The 14,690-nt window shown below is 46.1% G+C and overlaps 1 protein-coding gene across 1 annotated transcript in view; it reads left to right on the top strand.

The window, feature by feature from the left end:
- Window positions 1–14,690, top strand: part of XPNPEP1 (X-prolyl aminopeptidase 1) — a 58,189-nt gene that overhangs the window by 37,292 nt on the left and 6,207 nt on the right. Inside the window, 11 exon segments of the mRNA XM_019459383.2 lie at window positions 1,471–1,552; window positions 3,061–3,236; window positions 3,239–3,270; window positions 5,069–5,158; window positions 5,673–5,723; window positions 7,269–7,327; window positions 7,457–7,534; window positions 9,445–9,516; window positions 11,730–11,790; window positions 13,276–13,345; window positions 14,231–14,404. Of these exon segments, the coding sequence (XP_019314928.2) occupies window positions 1,471–1,552; window positions 3,061–3,236; window positions 3,239–3,270; window positions 5,069–5,158; window positions 5,673–5,723; window positions 7,269–7,327; window positions 7,457–7,534; window positions 9,445–9,516; window positions 11,730–11,790; window positions 13,276–13,345; window positions 14,231–14,404 (945 nt within the window).

The raw sequence follows: 14,690 nt of genomic DNA, 5'->3' as shown, positions 1-14,690 counted from the left end.
TATGGTTGGTTATACCATAATTTACTTTACCCATTCCCTTAAGGATGACCTTAGGTTATTTTTGATTTTCTCACGATTTTATTATGATGCCGCCATCAAAATCTTAGTGCATCAAAATCTGTGTCTTGGTTTCTGATGATTTTCTTCTATTTCTGGTTGCTTTCAGGGGTGGTATTATGGGTTAGAGGGTGTGCACGTGGTAGGCCTTTGGACCCATCTTGCCATTTACCTGCTAGAATTGTTTACAGTGGATAGGAATATGCCTGTCTTGCCACACCCTTCCCAGTCCCAAGTACTGGCATTTTTATTTTTTAAAATTTTATCAAAAAAATTTTTGTAATGTTTGTTTATTTTTTGAGAGAGAGACAGAGACAGAGAGAGAGAGAGACATAGTGTGAGCAGCAAAGGGGCAGAGAGGTAGAGGGGGACAGAGGATCTGAAGCAGGCTCTGTGCTGACAGCAGAGAGCCCGAAGCAGGGCTCGAACTCAGAAACCCTGAGATCATGACCTGAGCCGAAGTCAGACACTTAACCGACTGAATCACCCAGGTGCCCTGGTACTGTCATTTTTAAACAGCTCGTCTGATAGGTAAAGCTTCATTGCTTTGTTGTGAGAAGCCATTATTTTAAAATAGACGTAGAGCTTTTCTCACTAGGAGTTTTTAAAATACTGTATTCTTCAGGAGAGCAAGCATTAGACATCTGGAAGCTTTGAGACCCTAGCTATTCTCTCTGCTGGCCACTTTAGTTTCTTAAACATACAATGATCTCCCCAGACTTTAAACATACAGTGATCTGCCCAAACTCCTTCAAACATACAGTGATCTCCCCAAACACCTTTAACACTGGCTGTAGGTGGGGCCTCCACTCCAGTTCGGTATCATAGCTGACCCTTGGGTGGGCTCTGATACGGGTTTCATTCTTGGGCTTAAAGGCCACCACCACTCACTCCCTGCTTTTGTTCCTCTGCTGGGAAGCCCCGCCTCCTCGGGGCTCCTTGACTCTTAGCCGGAGGGCCTTGTTGGGCAACCTCACCATCCTGGGTGGGTCTCAGTCTTTCTACCCGAGGAGGACGTTGTTTGCTTCAGAAGGGAGAGAGTGCTTGGCTCCTTTCCCTTTACTTGGGAATGCCAGTTTGCTGCAGCAAGGCCAGGTCTGGCAGGTCACCACCAGGGGGACAATTTCAACTCTTTGGAGGGTAATCCTCCTGTTTTTTGACTAACTTCCATTCTGTTCCCGGGACAGCAATATGGTAGCATAAGAAACAGTTTTGGTGCCATCATTTGGCGGGCATGAGCGACTGCAGCTCCAAGTGGAACCAGGAAGTGAGGTTTCCGGCTTTTCTGAGAGATGCCACGGAATCCTTCCATGGAAGCCTTCCATGGATGTTGAAGCGTTTCCCTCCCCCTACAGGCTCTCTCTTGTAATCTCACGTCAGGCAAGTGACGGGGCTTTTATTTTTTTTTTTAAGGGCTGTTCAATCTCCGAGGATCAGATGTGGAGCACAATCCGGTGTTTTTCTCCTATGCAATCATAGGATTGGAGACGATCATGTGAGTGTTGGGCCACACTGGAAGGTCCTTCCTTCCTCACAGCTCCTCAGATTCCCCGTCTCCCTTGCTGGTCGACCCCATCACTACCTGACGTCCCGCTGATGCACTGCTTTTCTTCTGCTTTCTCCCTTTCCCGCTCCTCTTTCCTTTCCCTTCTTGTCTTCCTTAACAGCAGGTATTTCTTTTACATCCTGCCTCTCTCTTAATCTCCCAAATATCTTGAAATCTATGAAAGTCTCTCCAGTACTAGAAGATAGGAAAAAAACCAAACAAACTAGGCAGGACATCAGAACAAAACCAGAATGAAGCTATTTCACAAAATTCCTGCTGCAAAGTCTTGGTCAGGCCACACACTTGATTCTAAATTTTGTAGCAGCCAGTTGCAAAGGGATGTACAGGCTCAGTTATACAGTCTTGGGTCCATAGTTCAAATAAACCCAGGCATCTGGAAGGTCAGAAATGACACCGGAAGCCCACGCCCCCCCCCCCCCCCCCCCGTCAAACTTTATGCATTAAAGCATTGCTTGTGGCCTTCCTGCAGTTGTTCTTTTATTTGGATGGCTCTTTATTCAGATAACATTTATTAAGTTGATAGGGTCTCTATTGGGTGCTAGGGTGAATGAGACAGGGTGCTGGGCTGGAGCTGGGGGATGAATGTCTCTTCAGGGGCTTCAGGGCATGTAAGTGGGCACTGACTTGTCAGTGGGATGCGTATGGATGTTACAGGAGGGGCCTGACCTAAACTTGGGCATCAGAGGAGACTCTTGGGGAAAATAATATCGAAGCAGAGATCGAGGGCGCATGTGCATTGGCTAGGTGAGCGGGGAGTGAGGAGAATGGTGGTCTAAGCAGAGGGCATGACATTTTCAGTGGCTCTGGGCAGGAGAGAGCACGCTGCCTGAGGAGGGCCTGGAGTGGTTCAGTGTGGTGGGAACATAGAGTGTGAGGCTGGAAGGTGAGCAGGGGCCACCTAAAGGAAGGCCCGTGAGCGGTGTCCAGGAGCTCGGACCTTTATCCTGAGGACACTGGGGAGCTATTGAACGACTTTTTCACAGGGAACCACATGATCAGGTTTGTAAATCATAAAGAATACTGTGGCTGGGAAAACTGTGCTGGCTGGAGCGAGACTGGATGCAGAGACCAGTTAGGAGGCTGGTCCAGCAGAGAGATGGGGGCACCCTGAACCTGGCTGGTGACTAGGCAAGGCCACGGTCAAAGCTGGACAGATTTGATCAGGATTTACACTATAGGCCCAAAGATCTTAGTGGCGGGAAGGGACAGTGTCCACGTCCCGGCTGGGGGAATGGAGTGGATGGTGATAACATACACGGGGATAGGGACACAGTTTGGGGAGCAGGATTTGAGAAGGGAATGGGGAGGAAGGGGAACTGCTTGGTTTCGGTTGCTAGAAGGTTTGGGAGCCTGTTGTGTATGTGTGGGTGTGTACTTCTCCCCCCTCACTCACGTGTCCTCCTTTTTCTGTCACCTCACCCCTGGCCCCTCTGCAGGCTCTTCATTGATGGTGACCGCATAGATGCCCCCAGTGTGAAGGAGCATCTGCTTTTTGACTTGGGCCTAGAAGCCGAATACAGAATCCAGGTGCTTCCCTACAAGTCCATCCTGGGCGAGCTCAAGGCTCTGTGTGCCAATCTCTCCCCAAGGGAGAAGGTGTGGGTCAGCGACAAGGCAGCTACGCCGTAAGCGAGACCATCCCCAAGGTTGGTAGCCCTGCTGAGGCCCATCCAAAGTCGGCCACATTCCAGCTGCCAGCCCCTTCCCAGTTCTGGCATCATGCAGCTTTGTCTTTGAAACAGAGGTTGTTTTGGAAGATCTTGGGGACTGATTGTCAGATCAGAGATGTCCTCTCCCTAGATGAGCCCTTTGGGCTAGAGCCATGTTGAGAGTCTGAGGGCCCTTAGAACTCATTGAGTCCTGTGTTGTCCAGAGTGTGGCATGAGAGATGATTTTAGGTGGTATATACTAATACTTAGGTTTATTTAAATATTCTCTGTTTTAAAAGCAATTCAGCATATACTAGAAAAAATATTTCTAGTATTTGAGACCATGATGATATAAAAATTGTTTCTTAAGACAGAATTTAACAAACTAAGTTGATTTGAAGATGGTCTAAAGAGGGGCGCCTCCTGGGTAGCTCAGTCGGTTGAGTGTCCAAACTTTGGCTCAGGTCATGATCTCGCCGTTCGTGAGTTTGAGCCCCATGACAGCTCAGAGCCTGGAGCCTGCTTCAGATTCTGTGTCTCCCTCTTTCTCTGCCCCTCCTCTGCTTGTGCTTTGTCTCTCTCTCGAAAAATAAATAAACATTTAAAAAAATATTTTTTAAATAAAGATGGTCTAAAGAAAAGAAGTAAAGGTCTAGAGGGCTGGCAGCCGGTGTAAGAGCTGTGTAGGTGGTAGGAGAACTCTGGGAAACACTACTCTGCGTGTGCTCCTCCCTCACCACGTTTTACAGCTAAGGAGACGAGGCCCAGAGAGGCTTGGGAAGTTGGGGACTTGTTGAAAGTCAAATGATAGTGATACCCTTAACCTTTACTCAGCCCCTGTTGGGTTATTCTAAGCAGTGAACACCTGTCCTCTCATTTTAACTAGGGCCCAGGGCATGACTGGAATCCAAGCCACCTTGGATTGTAGCCTTTTCGAACATCCTGTCTGGAGCCTCTGGCTGCCAAGTGCCCTTTAGCAAGCCCAGGGGTCTCCTCTCTTCTCCATCCTGGAAAGAGCCCAGGCCTGGCCCACTGAGACCTGGCTTGCCAGTACGCCCTGCCACTCTCACACTGTGTGACACTCATCTGCTCGGAGATTTGTTTCCTTGACCTAAGTTAGGGGATCATGCCTGCCTTCTCTGTTTCATGAGGGCTATGCACGTAGGAGTGAGGGGATAAGAAGCCTAGAAGGAATGAAAGCCTTTCAACAAGCTCTGTGCGAGTGCAAGGTGATCCTAAACCCCCCTCCCGGAGTGCAGGGCTGGCCTCTGACTCGTTCTCATTGGGAAGGGTCTTCCCCAGCCCTTTACGATCAGATCGTGAACAGTAGGTGATTTGTGATCCCTGAGCAAGATGGGAAGGAGCAGGAGCCCTCCCTCAGTCGTGTGTGTCCCCAGTGGGAAAAAGCCTCCTTTGTGCTTTTTCAAGAAAGGGGTTATTTCAGTCAAGCTTTGATCTGTTAATGGACTCTGACCATGACCATGGAAGCTTGAAAAGCAGTGTCTTCCTGATGGCTGGCAGCCAGCAGTGCCAGAGAGCTGAAGATGTGGGGGACAGAAGAAAAATAATCTTGTTTGATGTACTTTACCTTTTGGAAGTGTTCGAGCCCCTCTTGTCATGCTCAGAGTCATCAACCAAAAGGGGCAGGACTTCGATCCCCAGGCACAGCTCCATGGGTCCTGAATGGGAGCTCTTCACATGACCTGTCTTGATGTGCTGGGTGAAGAGGTGATTGCCTTGGTCTTGGGTGAGTGGAGCCAGACTCAGTTTCTCATACTATGCCTTTTGCCCCTAGGATCATCGATGCTGTATGCCTTACACCCCCATCTGCATCGCCAAAGCTGTGAAGAATTCTGCCGAATCAGAAGGCATGAGGCGAGCTCACGTGAGTAAAGCAGCCCGTGCAAAGGGGGTGTGTATGGTGGTTGGAAGGCCCAGTCCCTCATCTGCTGTGTGGCTTTGAGCCTGGCACAAGGCCGGAAATTTTTTGAGCCTTCCAGCGTTAGTGAGAAAATGAAGTAGAATACTCAGTGGGCTAGATCTTTATAAAGTACAATGTATAACACAAAAAAGGCGACGACGATGATGATGATGATGATGGAGAAGAAGAAGAATAAGAAAGTGATGCCTCTTAAAAGGCCCAAGGTATGTTTCAAGGCCAGTGGTGGGTCTAGAAAGATTTGAGGCCCACAGATGGCATTTGCCAGTGGCTTGTCTTTCCTGCCTCTGGAGGGCAGGAGTGAATCCACTGAGGGATGTGCCTTTGCTCTCGGCAGGCCCTTCCCTGGTTGTGCCTGATGGGTCCGGCTTTCTCAGAACCACGTTAGGGCTGGGCACTGAATTTGCCCAGCTGATTTTCAGTAATAACTTAAAAAAAATTGTCTCTATTCTTTGCACAGATTAAAGATGCTGTTGCCCTCTGTGAACTCTTTAACTGGCTGGAGAAAGAGGTTGGTTCTTCGTCTTGTTTTAACACATGGATGTAGATTATTCAGAAGTTCTCAACATGTGATTCAAACCGTGGCACCTCCATGCTCTGGTGACCACGAGGTGTAAGGTCTTGATCTAATTTTAGTCCTTACTTTTGGTAGTTCTTTCTGGAAATTTGGTGTGTGTGTATTTAGAAGTTTTTTTAATTGTAGAAAATAGTAACACAGATGAAGACAGAATTTCCTTCACAGAGAAGATCCTTTTTGGGTCAAGGCATTGTCTTATAACTGAGTGGAATTTCATTATGAGGAAAAATGACTCACAATAATATTCTAGGCAAGCTGATGATATTAAGAGAAAAAGATCTTTGTATACTTCAATTTAAGACTTAAAACTTTTTATTTGATAGTAAATTGACTCTTGGCCATTAGTTTGTTGCCCTTTCATTCCTTATGGTTGACAGCAGGAGGATTTCTTTGTGTCATTACTAAACGATCACATGTTCCCTTTAAATATTATATAAACAATTCTTTAAAAGTAGCTTAAACTGGAAGAAGGGTATCACCCTGTGTGTAACTATTTTATTCTCTCTGGCTATTTTCCTTCTGCGTAAATAAGTTTTACACATCTCTCAGTGTATATGTACGATTTTGTATTTTATTTTATTCCGTTAGCACCACAGCGTGAGCATTTTCCATGCGCTTTGAGGCCTTAAAAAAAGGATCCAAATCGTAAAAGCATTGTGAGGTGACAGATGGTAGCTACACTTGTGGCGAGCATAGCATAAATAGAGATGACGAATCACTGTGTTGTGCACCTGAAACTAACATAACACTGTGTGTCAACTATACTCGAATAAAAAAGAAGGATCCAAGCAGAGAGGTTGCGTTTAGTGGTTAGACCAATTTGCCATTGCTCCTATTTTCAGGTGTTTAGATCCTTTTTAATTTTCTTGCCGTTATTAATCACCCTGTAATAATATCTTTCATTTATCTTCTTTACGTATTTAGGATGACTTTCGCAAGACAATATCCTAGCAGGAGATGGTTTTGAATTTTTCAACTTAGATGGATTAAGTTTGGGGAGGTTTTAGGGTATAACACTGGGGCAGAGAGTTAAGTGAAAAATTGAAAGGATAGAAACCCTTCTACTTTAATTTTTTTTTTAATATTTTATTTATTTTTGAGATAGAGACAGAACACAAGTGGGGAGAGGCAGAGAGAGGGTGAGACACAGAATCTGAAGCAGGCTTCAGGCTGCTGTCAGCACAGACCCCGACATGGGGTTTGAACTCACAAACCGTGAGATCATGACCTGAGCTGAAGTTGGATGCTTAACTGACTGAGCCACCAAGGTGCCCCTAAACCCTTCTACTTTAGATTGCTTTGGTAAGAGTCTTAGAAGGTTCCCTCCTTGTTGAAGACGAGACCTCAGCTGTGTCCCATAGGTTGGACAGCCGGGACATGGGAATTGAGGAAAAAATAAGCTTTTAATGCATCCCTTTTAACATGTAATAAACACGTGAATTTATCACTCCTGATGACTTATGAGCAACTTCCTTGTAGGTGCCCAAAGGTGGTGTGTCGGAGATCTCAGCTGCCGACAAGGCTGAGGAATTTCGCAGGTACGGATCCGTGTGCGCAGGAACCTTGTGGTCATTTCTTTGGCAACTTAAATGAGGCTGAGAGGGCCCTGATTGCTGGCACAATAAGATTCTGGAAGCCGCTGTGCTCTCTGTGTCTTTCTGTTCCAGACAACAGGCTGACTTTGTGGACCTGAGCTTCCCAACGATTTCCAGTACGGGACCCAATGGCGCCATCATTCACTACGCGTAAGGCATGCGGAGGAGCACGGTGCCTGGCTTTGCTGCTGCTTCTGCACAGGAGCCTGAGCAGGGGAGAGACATTATTTTACCAGAGGCCCCAGTGCCCACCCCCATGTTGTCTGTTGAGACTGTTCTTATATGGGAAATAAGGTCTTGTTTTCTCTCAATCTCCCACTCTCTGCCTTTTGGGAGCCTCCACTTAGGCTCAGGTGTATGGCACTGACATTCTTCACGATGTCGTCAAATGGGTTGTCCCCATTTCCTTTCTGTGTCTACAGAAGCTGTATTCATAGCTCTTGATCATGGTGATCGGTGTTTGTCTTTCTTCATAATGGCAGCCATCTTGATGCAGGAGTCCAGACATCTTTGTGAGCTCCATCACTCCATACCAAAAAACTTATCATGAGGTTGTTGAGCATACTGTTATGGTTAGGGAGATAATCAGCACCCTTTCTTCCCTCCTTGTGGGCTTGGCACCCGGCCTACGAGGCATTTTAGCAGATGACCTATAAGAGCCTGTGGACTCACAGAGCTGAGCATTCCCTGCACTGTGAGATGGGAGGGGCACTGATAAGTTTAGGGCTGATCTGTCTGTGGAGATGGTGGGAAATGGAACTTGGCTTGATTATCGGGCTTCAGCTTTCAGAATTGCCCAGTTGAATGTATTTGCCTTGTGTTGGGCATTCTGAGTTGTTTGCTCCATGTCTGAGGTACACAGTCTGGGGGAAGATCACTTGGTCTGTCTCACTGGGCTGTACTTGGGCGGAGATTCACCCCCACCCCCTTTTAATAGTTGCTTTTAGAGCTTTTAGTCTTGGGGCAGATTTTGAAGCTGTGTGGGAGACAGTCACAGCTGTGATTGTGCAGCTCTCTCGTATTAATGCTTCTGTTCCAAAATTAAAATATCAAAAGGACTCCAGTTTTTGTCTTATGTTTAATTCAGGTGATGAATTTCTTGGCTGGATACTATCCTAGAATTTTACATGTAATTAACACATTAAAAAGAACTCCGATCAAATGGGGGAGAAGCCTGCTTCTACTTTGGCATGTTTTCACAATGGGCTGCTGGAAGCCTGTTGAGAAGCAGGACGTTGCTTCCATGTCTGGTTGTCTTTTTCAGTCGTTCCGTTTGGCCCAAGTAGCCACTGATGCCCGTAGTGCTGGAGAGGGGGTGGTGCCTGGAAATGAAGGAGTCCTTCTCTCAGCAGCAGGGCAGAGACTTGCAGTGCTCTTATTCGTTGTAGCATTTCCCAGTGCAGTGACACTGTCTGGAAGTGGCCTGGGGAAATCAGATCACTTTTTAAAAGTGCTTCGTGTTCATTTAGAAAAAGTGCTTTCGTGTAAGAACATTGTGATCTACTTCATTTCCCAGTAAAAATCCCTTTAGTTTTCCTCCCAAATTGAGGAATTTACCTCCTGCCTGTCTGGTGGCCTAGGAAGCAAGTGGGGAGGCTCCTGATGGGGTCAGGACTGAGGGAGTTACATGGAGGCTGAGGCCGGGGCCTGGGACCCCCACACCGAGACAAGTGACTCCTGGCTGCTATATTGCCAGTTCTGAGGACTCTAGCTTGGTCCTGCTGCATCTAATGATTATTATTTTTGTAACTTTTACAATTATTTCATGAACATCTTTTTTGTTCCAAGCACACATGGAGCTAGATATAAAGAGATACGTTGTTCTTCCTTCTCTTGATCTCTTTATCCAGTTGGGGAGATAGGTCGACTGGGTCTTTGACTAGTTCTAGAAGATTAAATTATTTGGAATAATTAATTTAGTTGGTAACTTTTAATTTTGATATAATTTCAGACTTAACCTAAGTTGTAAGAATAGTATAAGGAACTCTTATTTGTCCCCCTCCCAGATTCAGGAAGTGTTTACATTTGTGGACTAATTATTTTTTAATTAACTTTCTTAGGCCAGTCCCTGAGACGAATAGGACCTTGTCGCTAGATGAGGTGTACCTGATTGACTCGGGAGCTCAATACAAGTAAGTAAACTAGGGCTGCCATAGAGCTTGACGATGTTGGGTCAAAGCAGTTGAATAGGGGGCAAGCCAGGCTCCAGCCGAGAGCACTCAGCTGAGACTCTCACTCTGCACCTGCTGCTAATGGACTCGTTCCCGTGTCTTGTCCTTTTTTTCCACCCGTGGTTGAAAGAGCCCAGTGGTGACTCTTCCCACAAAAGACTGTTTGATAGGAATGTTTAGTTCTTGGCCGAGTGTTGTTAAATACTAAATAAATAACTGAAAGCAAGCTTTCAAAACCACTGGAAAGGCTTCTGCTCTAGCTCATAAACTGCCTGCTAGCTCTCTGGACTTGTAGTGGCCTCAGGGCCTTCGGAGGTAAGGGATTAATTTTGAATGAATGAGTGAGAAACTAGGTTGCCCCCGAATTTCTGAATTTTCGTCTTCACATCTTGCTCCTTTTCACACTCATCCTCTAGAAAGTTTCTCAGAGGAGAACCCAAGAGTTCGTTGGGTCTTGATGTGGAAGCCATGAGAGGGAGCTGGAACAGGTGTTGTCTGCATGAAGAGGGCACGAGCAAGGCCTTTTAAATGCTCCTTTCCCACTGCAGTTGGGACCATGGCTGAGGGGGAGCCTGATCTTTAAGTGAGCTCCGCCCCGTGCATGGAAACCACAGCCTAGCCTTGGGACACATGGGTTGGTATTCATGATAACAGCCTGGAACTGAGGGTGTTGAGATTATTTGGCTACTGGTGTAAATTTTGGTTCACTTCTAAATTTTAGCAGGATTCTAGAAGTTATCCTTTCTGTGTCACAGGTATGGATTAGTGTGTTCTAAGAGATACCTTTGGGTATTTTTAGGGTTCAGTCCTTTGTTGTCCTGATGGGAGGAATTGGAGGTTGGCTCTCTTTTCTTTCTCATGTTTATTTTTGAGAAAGAGAGAGAGGAGCATAAATGGGGGAGGGGCCGAGACAAAGGGGGGATGGAGGATCCTAGACAGGCTCTGTGCTGACAGCAGAGAGCCAGATGCGGGGCTCAAACTCACAAACTGTGAGCCAAAGTTGGACGTTTAACTGACTGAGCCACCCAGGCGCCCCGGCCCTCTTTTGATAGAAGCAGGCTCCTGTTTACTTTGTCCTCTTCCCCCTCGTTTATGACCCCAGTGACAGCGTCTCCCATGAAACAGTCCTCGCATTGTGCGTGTCAGGGCCTGACGAGTTTAGTCTCAGTACATGAGGCCATTCTTGCATTCCTACTTTGTCTCATTTAGTTTTTTTAAGCGACTTTATTGAGATATACTTCACATACCATACAGTTTACTCACGTTAAGTATACAATCAATGGTTTTTAGTATATTCACAGAATTGTGCAACCATCACCACCAGCAATTTTGAAACATTTTCATCACCCTTAGAAAGAAACCCCATTCCCATTAGCAGTCACTTCCCATTTTCTCCTACCTAGGAAACCATTACTATACTTTCTCTCTACGGGTTTGCCTATTCTGGGCATTTCCTATAAATGGAATTATATATAATGCATGGCTTTCTCTGTCTGGCTTCTGTCTTCAAGGTTCATTCGTGACCTAGTGTGTGTCAGTACTTTATTCCTTGTAATTACTAAGTAATATTCATTGTATAGATACCACATTTTGTTTATCCATTGATAGCCATTCAAGTTGTTTCTACCTTTTGGGTTTTATGAATAATGCTACTATGAACGTTTGTATACAGGTTTTCTTATTTTATTTTAATTTATTTTTTAATTTACATCCAAGTTAGTTAGCATATAGTGCTGTAAGGATTTCAGGTGTAGATTCCAGTGATTCATCCCCTACGTGTAACACCCAGTGCTCATCCTAACAAGTGTCCTCCCTAATGCCCCTTACCCATTTAGCCCATCCCCCCACCTACAACCCCTCCAGCAACCTTCAGTTTGTTCTCTGTATTTAAGAGTCTCTTATGTTTTGTCTCCCTCCTTGTGATTTTTGCTTCCCTTCCCTTATGTTCATCTGTATACAGGTTTTTAGATTTTCACTTCTCTTGGGCATTTACCTAGGAGTGGAATTGCTGGGTCATGTGGTAACTCCATATTTATAACCTTTTAAGGAGCTGAAGATTACTTTCCAAAGTGGCTGCACTATTTTACGTGGCCACCAGCAGTGGCCTCACCTACCCCATATTTGAGCAAAAACTTATTTGGAGTGAAAACTAATTTGTCCTTTCTTCTGGAAAGGGACGGAACCACAGATGTGACACGGACCATGCATTTTGGGACCCCTACGGCCTATGAGAAGGTAAGGTAGAGCAGAAAACTTGAGAGGGCCTCTCTGCTTTCGTAAGAGCATTGCTTTTATGAAAAGGAATTGTGTAACTAAGTAAAATTTGTATGTGGGATAGTAAAATAGCTCATTACTGTGGAGTCAGGCTTATCTGCTTTATGATGTCCATTTAATTAATTACTGGAGACATTTTAAAAGCATTCTGTCTGCTAAGGTCAAGGAACTCAGATTCAAGTTTAACAGCGTCAGTAGTATTCTCTTGAGTCAGGAAATCTCTAGGGATAGGAATGGGGTAGTGAAATGTACGTTTTTTACAAACAGCATCTAGATTTGGTTCTGAAAGCCACCCCCTTCTTTTTTCAAGTTCAGCATTTCCATTTATAGGCTTAGCTGTAGGAACCCTCTGAAATGATATACACTGCTCAGTTTTGGGTCTGTCTGGCCTGGAAAGGAGGAGATAGCAGTGAGGTAGAGAGATGTGCACCAGGAGTCTAGAGTCTGGACTTGAGGTCTTCTCTGCTGTTTACTGGCTCTGTGACCCTGAGTAAAGCACACAGACACATCCGCAGAAATGGGGATAAGAGTACGTGCCTCCAGGGCTGGTTGTAAAGGTTCCATGAACCTTGCAAGTTCCCGGATCAGTCACTACCTAGTGAATGTTGGTTGATTCTCAGTGAATCTTTTTCTGGGAACTTCTGCAGGAAGTTTATCCAGGGAAGAGAGTTTAGGCAGTGCAGCAGAGCAAGCTTCATACTTCAGGTCCTGTGGCTCATCTATTTGTAGGCATGAGCACCTCAGAGGAGTTTGACCTTGGGTCCATATACCTTTGGTGTGACTCTTTTTGTTCTGGAGAAAGAATTCCAGACCAGACTGAAGAGTATGGGTTTAGTCCTAACTCTGCACCTTACCAGCAAACCGCTAACCTTCCCAGCAGCAATTTCTTCATCCAGGCAGTTAGGGATAACCCCTGAGTATAACATTGGTCAGGGCACAGAGGCCAAAGCAGGACCGCCTGGCTTCAAGGCCAGATGCTGCTGCTTATGAAGTGAGCCACCCAGCATGCTGGTTAATCTCTCTGTCAAGTGAGGATGACCACAGCATCTCCATCATGAAGTGTGGGATTAAATGATCAGTGTTTACTATCATGCCTGGCACAGAGGAGTCGCTCGGGAAATGTTAGCTGGCTTCACCAGTACCTTCTCCTACTTTCCCAGTCTTTCTCGTGCTCAGAGTATATTGGAATGTTCATTACCAGGGAAGGATCTGTGGGATCATGTCTCTGACAGTTCTCTTTTACTCAATTTAATTTCAAGATTTTCTGGAAAATTGGTCCTATGACCAAGCTTTTTTTCCACCAGATTTCTTTTTCTTTTCACTCTGATTTTCTCTGTGGTATTGCTAAAAGCCTTCAGAAGCAAGGTTTTCTGAACTGCTGGAAAACTACAGGACTAACACCTCTGTCCCGGTTCTGCAACACGCCCCCTGGGTTTTCTTTGGCAGGAATGCTTCACATATGTCCTCAAGGGCCACATAGCTGTGAGCGCAGCCGTTTTTCCAACTGGAACCAAAGGTAGGTGTTTCCTTCTGTCATATGACAGGCTGGTTCTTGTTCAGACACCAAACGTGTCTAAATGTGAGTGGAAGAACATGTCCTTTCTTGTCGTGTCAGCCCCAGTCCCTTCAGGCCCGTCCAGGGCAGGTGGGTGTGCCGCAGGAAGTGAGTCTCCTGGACCCGCTGACTGAGCTCAGAGGGCCTCCCAGGGAGCAGGCTGAGGTTTGGGCTTGATGTCGGCTGTATACCTCTCTCCTGACCACTTCAGGTGTCGGATGACACATAAAGGTGGCTCCCAGGAGAGTGCAGCCGGGCGTGAAGGCCTCAGGGCCCAAGCGGAAGTTGGTGCAGCCTCCTTCTGCCCTGCAGTGCTGGGCCAGGGCCTCCTGGTTGGGATCCTTGTCGGGATTTATTTTACTGGGAACCTGACTTCAGATATATACCAGTTTGCTTGAGGACTGATGGATGGGGCACTGGACAGGGAGTTGACAACACCTGGACCTTGAATCTTAGATGGAGCCTGCCCTCATCTCCCTGGGCATCCCTTTTATTGCAGTCTGGTTTTAATCCTGAAACCTCCGGGTCCCAGAACTGGGAAGGGAATGTCCCTATCGCCAACACCCTTAGCTGCTGCCGGCGGCCGTCCCCTTGCTGGCTTTGTGGACAAACAATCCTCTGGCTTCAGACTGAGCTCTGATTGGCTGGGGAGCGGCCCTCCTCGGGAGCTCTGATTGTTAGCTCTTCCTTATGCCAGGTTGAAATCAGAACCCTCCAGTAACTTTTACACGCTGGTTTCTGTTTCACCTTCTAGAGCCAAACATAATAAATCTAATCTCTAAAGTGCTTTGCAAATTGAAAAAGTACTGGACAAATATCATCAAGTGGTTCTTATGTGTCTTTCAGGACACCTTCTTGACTCGTTTGCCCGCTCAGCTTTATGGGATTCTGGCCTGGATTACTTGCACGGAACAGGACACGGTGTTGGGTCTTTCCTGAATGTTCATGAGGGTCCTTGTGGCATCAGTTATAAAACGTTCTCTGATGAGCCGTTGGAAGCAGGCATGATCGTCACTGACGGTATGTGTCCCTCTCACCCAGTGCATGTGTGGATCTCTGAGCCTGTTTGAACACTCTCTGTTGTTTCTTATACTTAATTATTTTAAAGTAAATTAGATATACTTTCCCCCTCTTGTCTCCTTGAATTAAGAACAACTTTTTATGATTATAAAAGTGACACGTGTTCATTTTAGAAAAAGTGAGATGGGGAGCACCTGGGTGGCTCAGTCGGTTAAGCATCTGACTTCAGCTCAGGTCATGATCTCGTGGTTCGTGAGTTCAAGCCCTGCGTCAGGCTCTGTGCTGA

The sequence above is a fragment of the Panthera pardus genome, unplaced genomic scaffold, assembly GCF_024362965.1.
Source record: "Panthera pardus isolate Hobbes unplaced genomic scaffold, ASM2436296v1 HiC_scaffold_22, whole genome shotgun sequence".
Taxonomy (NCBI): Eukaryota; Metazoa; Chordata; class Mammalia; order Carnivora; family Felidae; genus Panthera; species Panthera pardus.
Note: the sequence above shows the minus strand (reverse complement) of the source record. Positions and strands in the feature narration are given on the sequence as shown.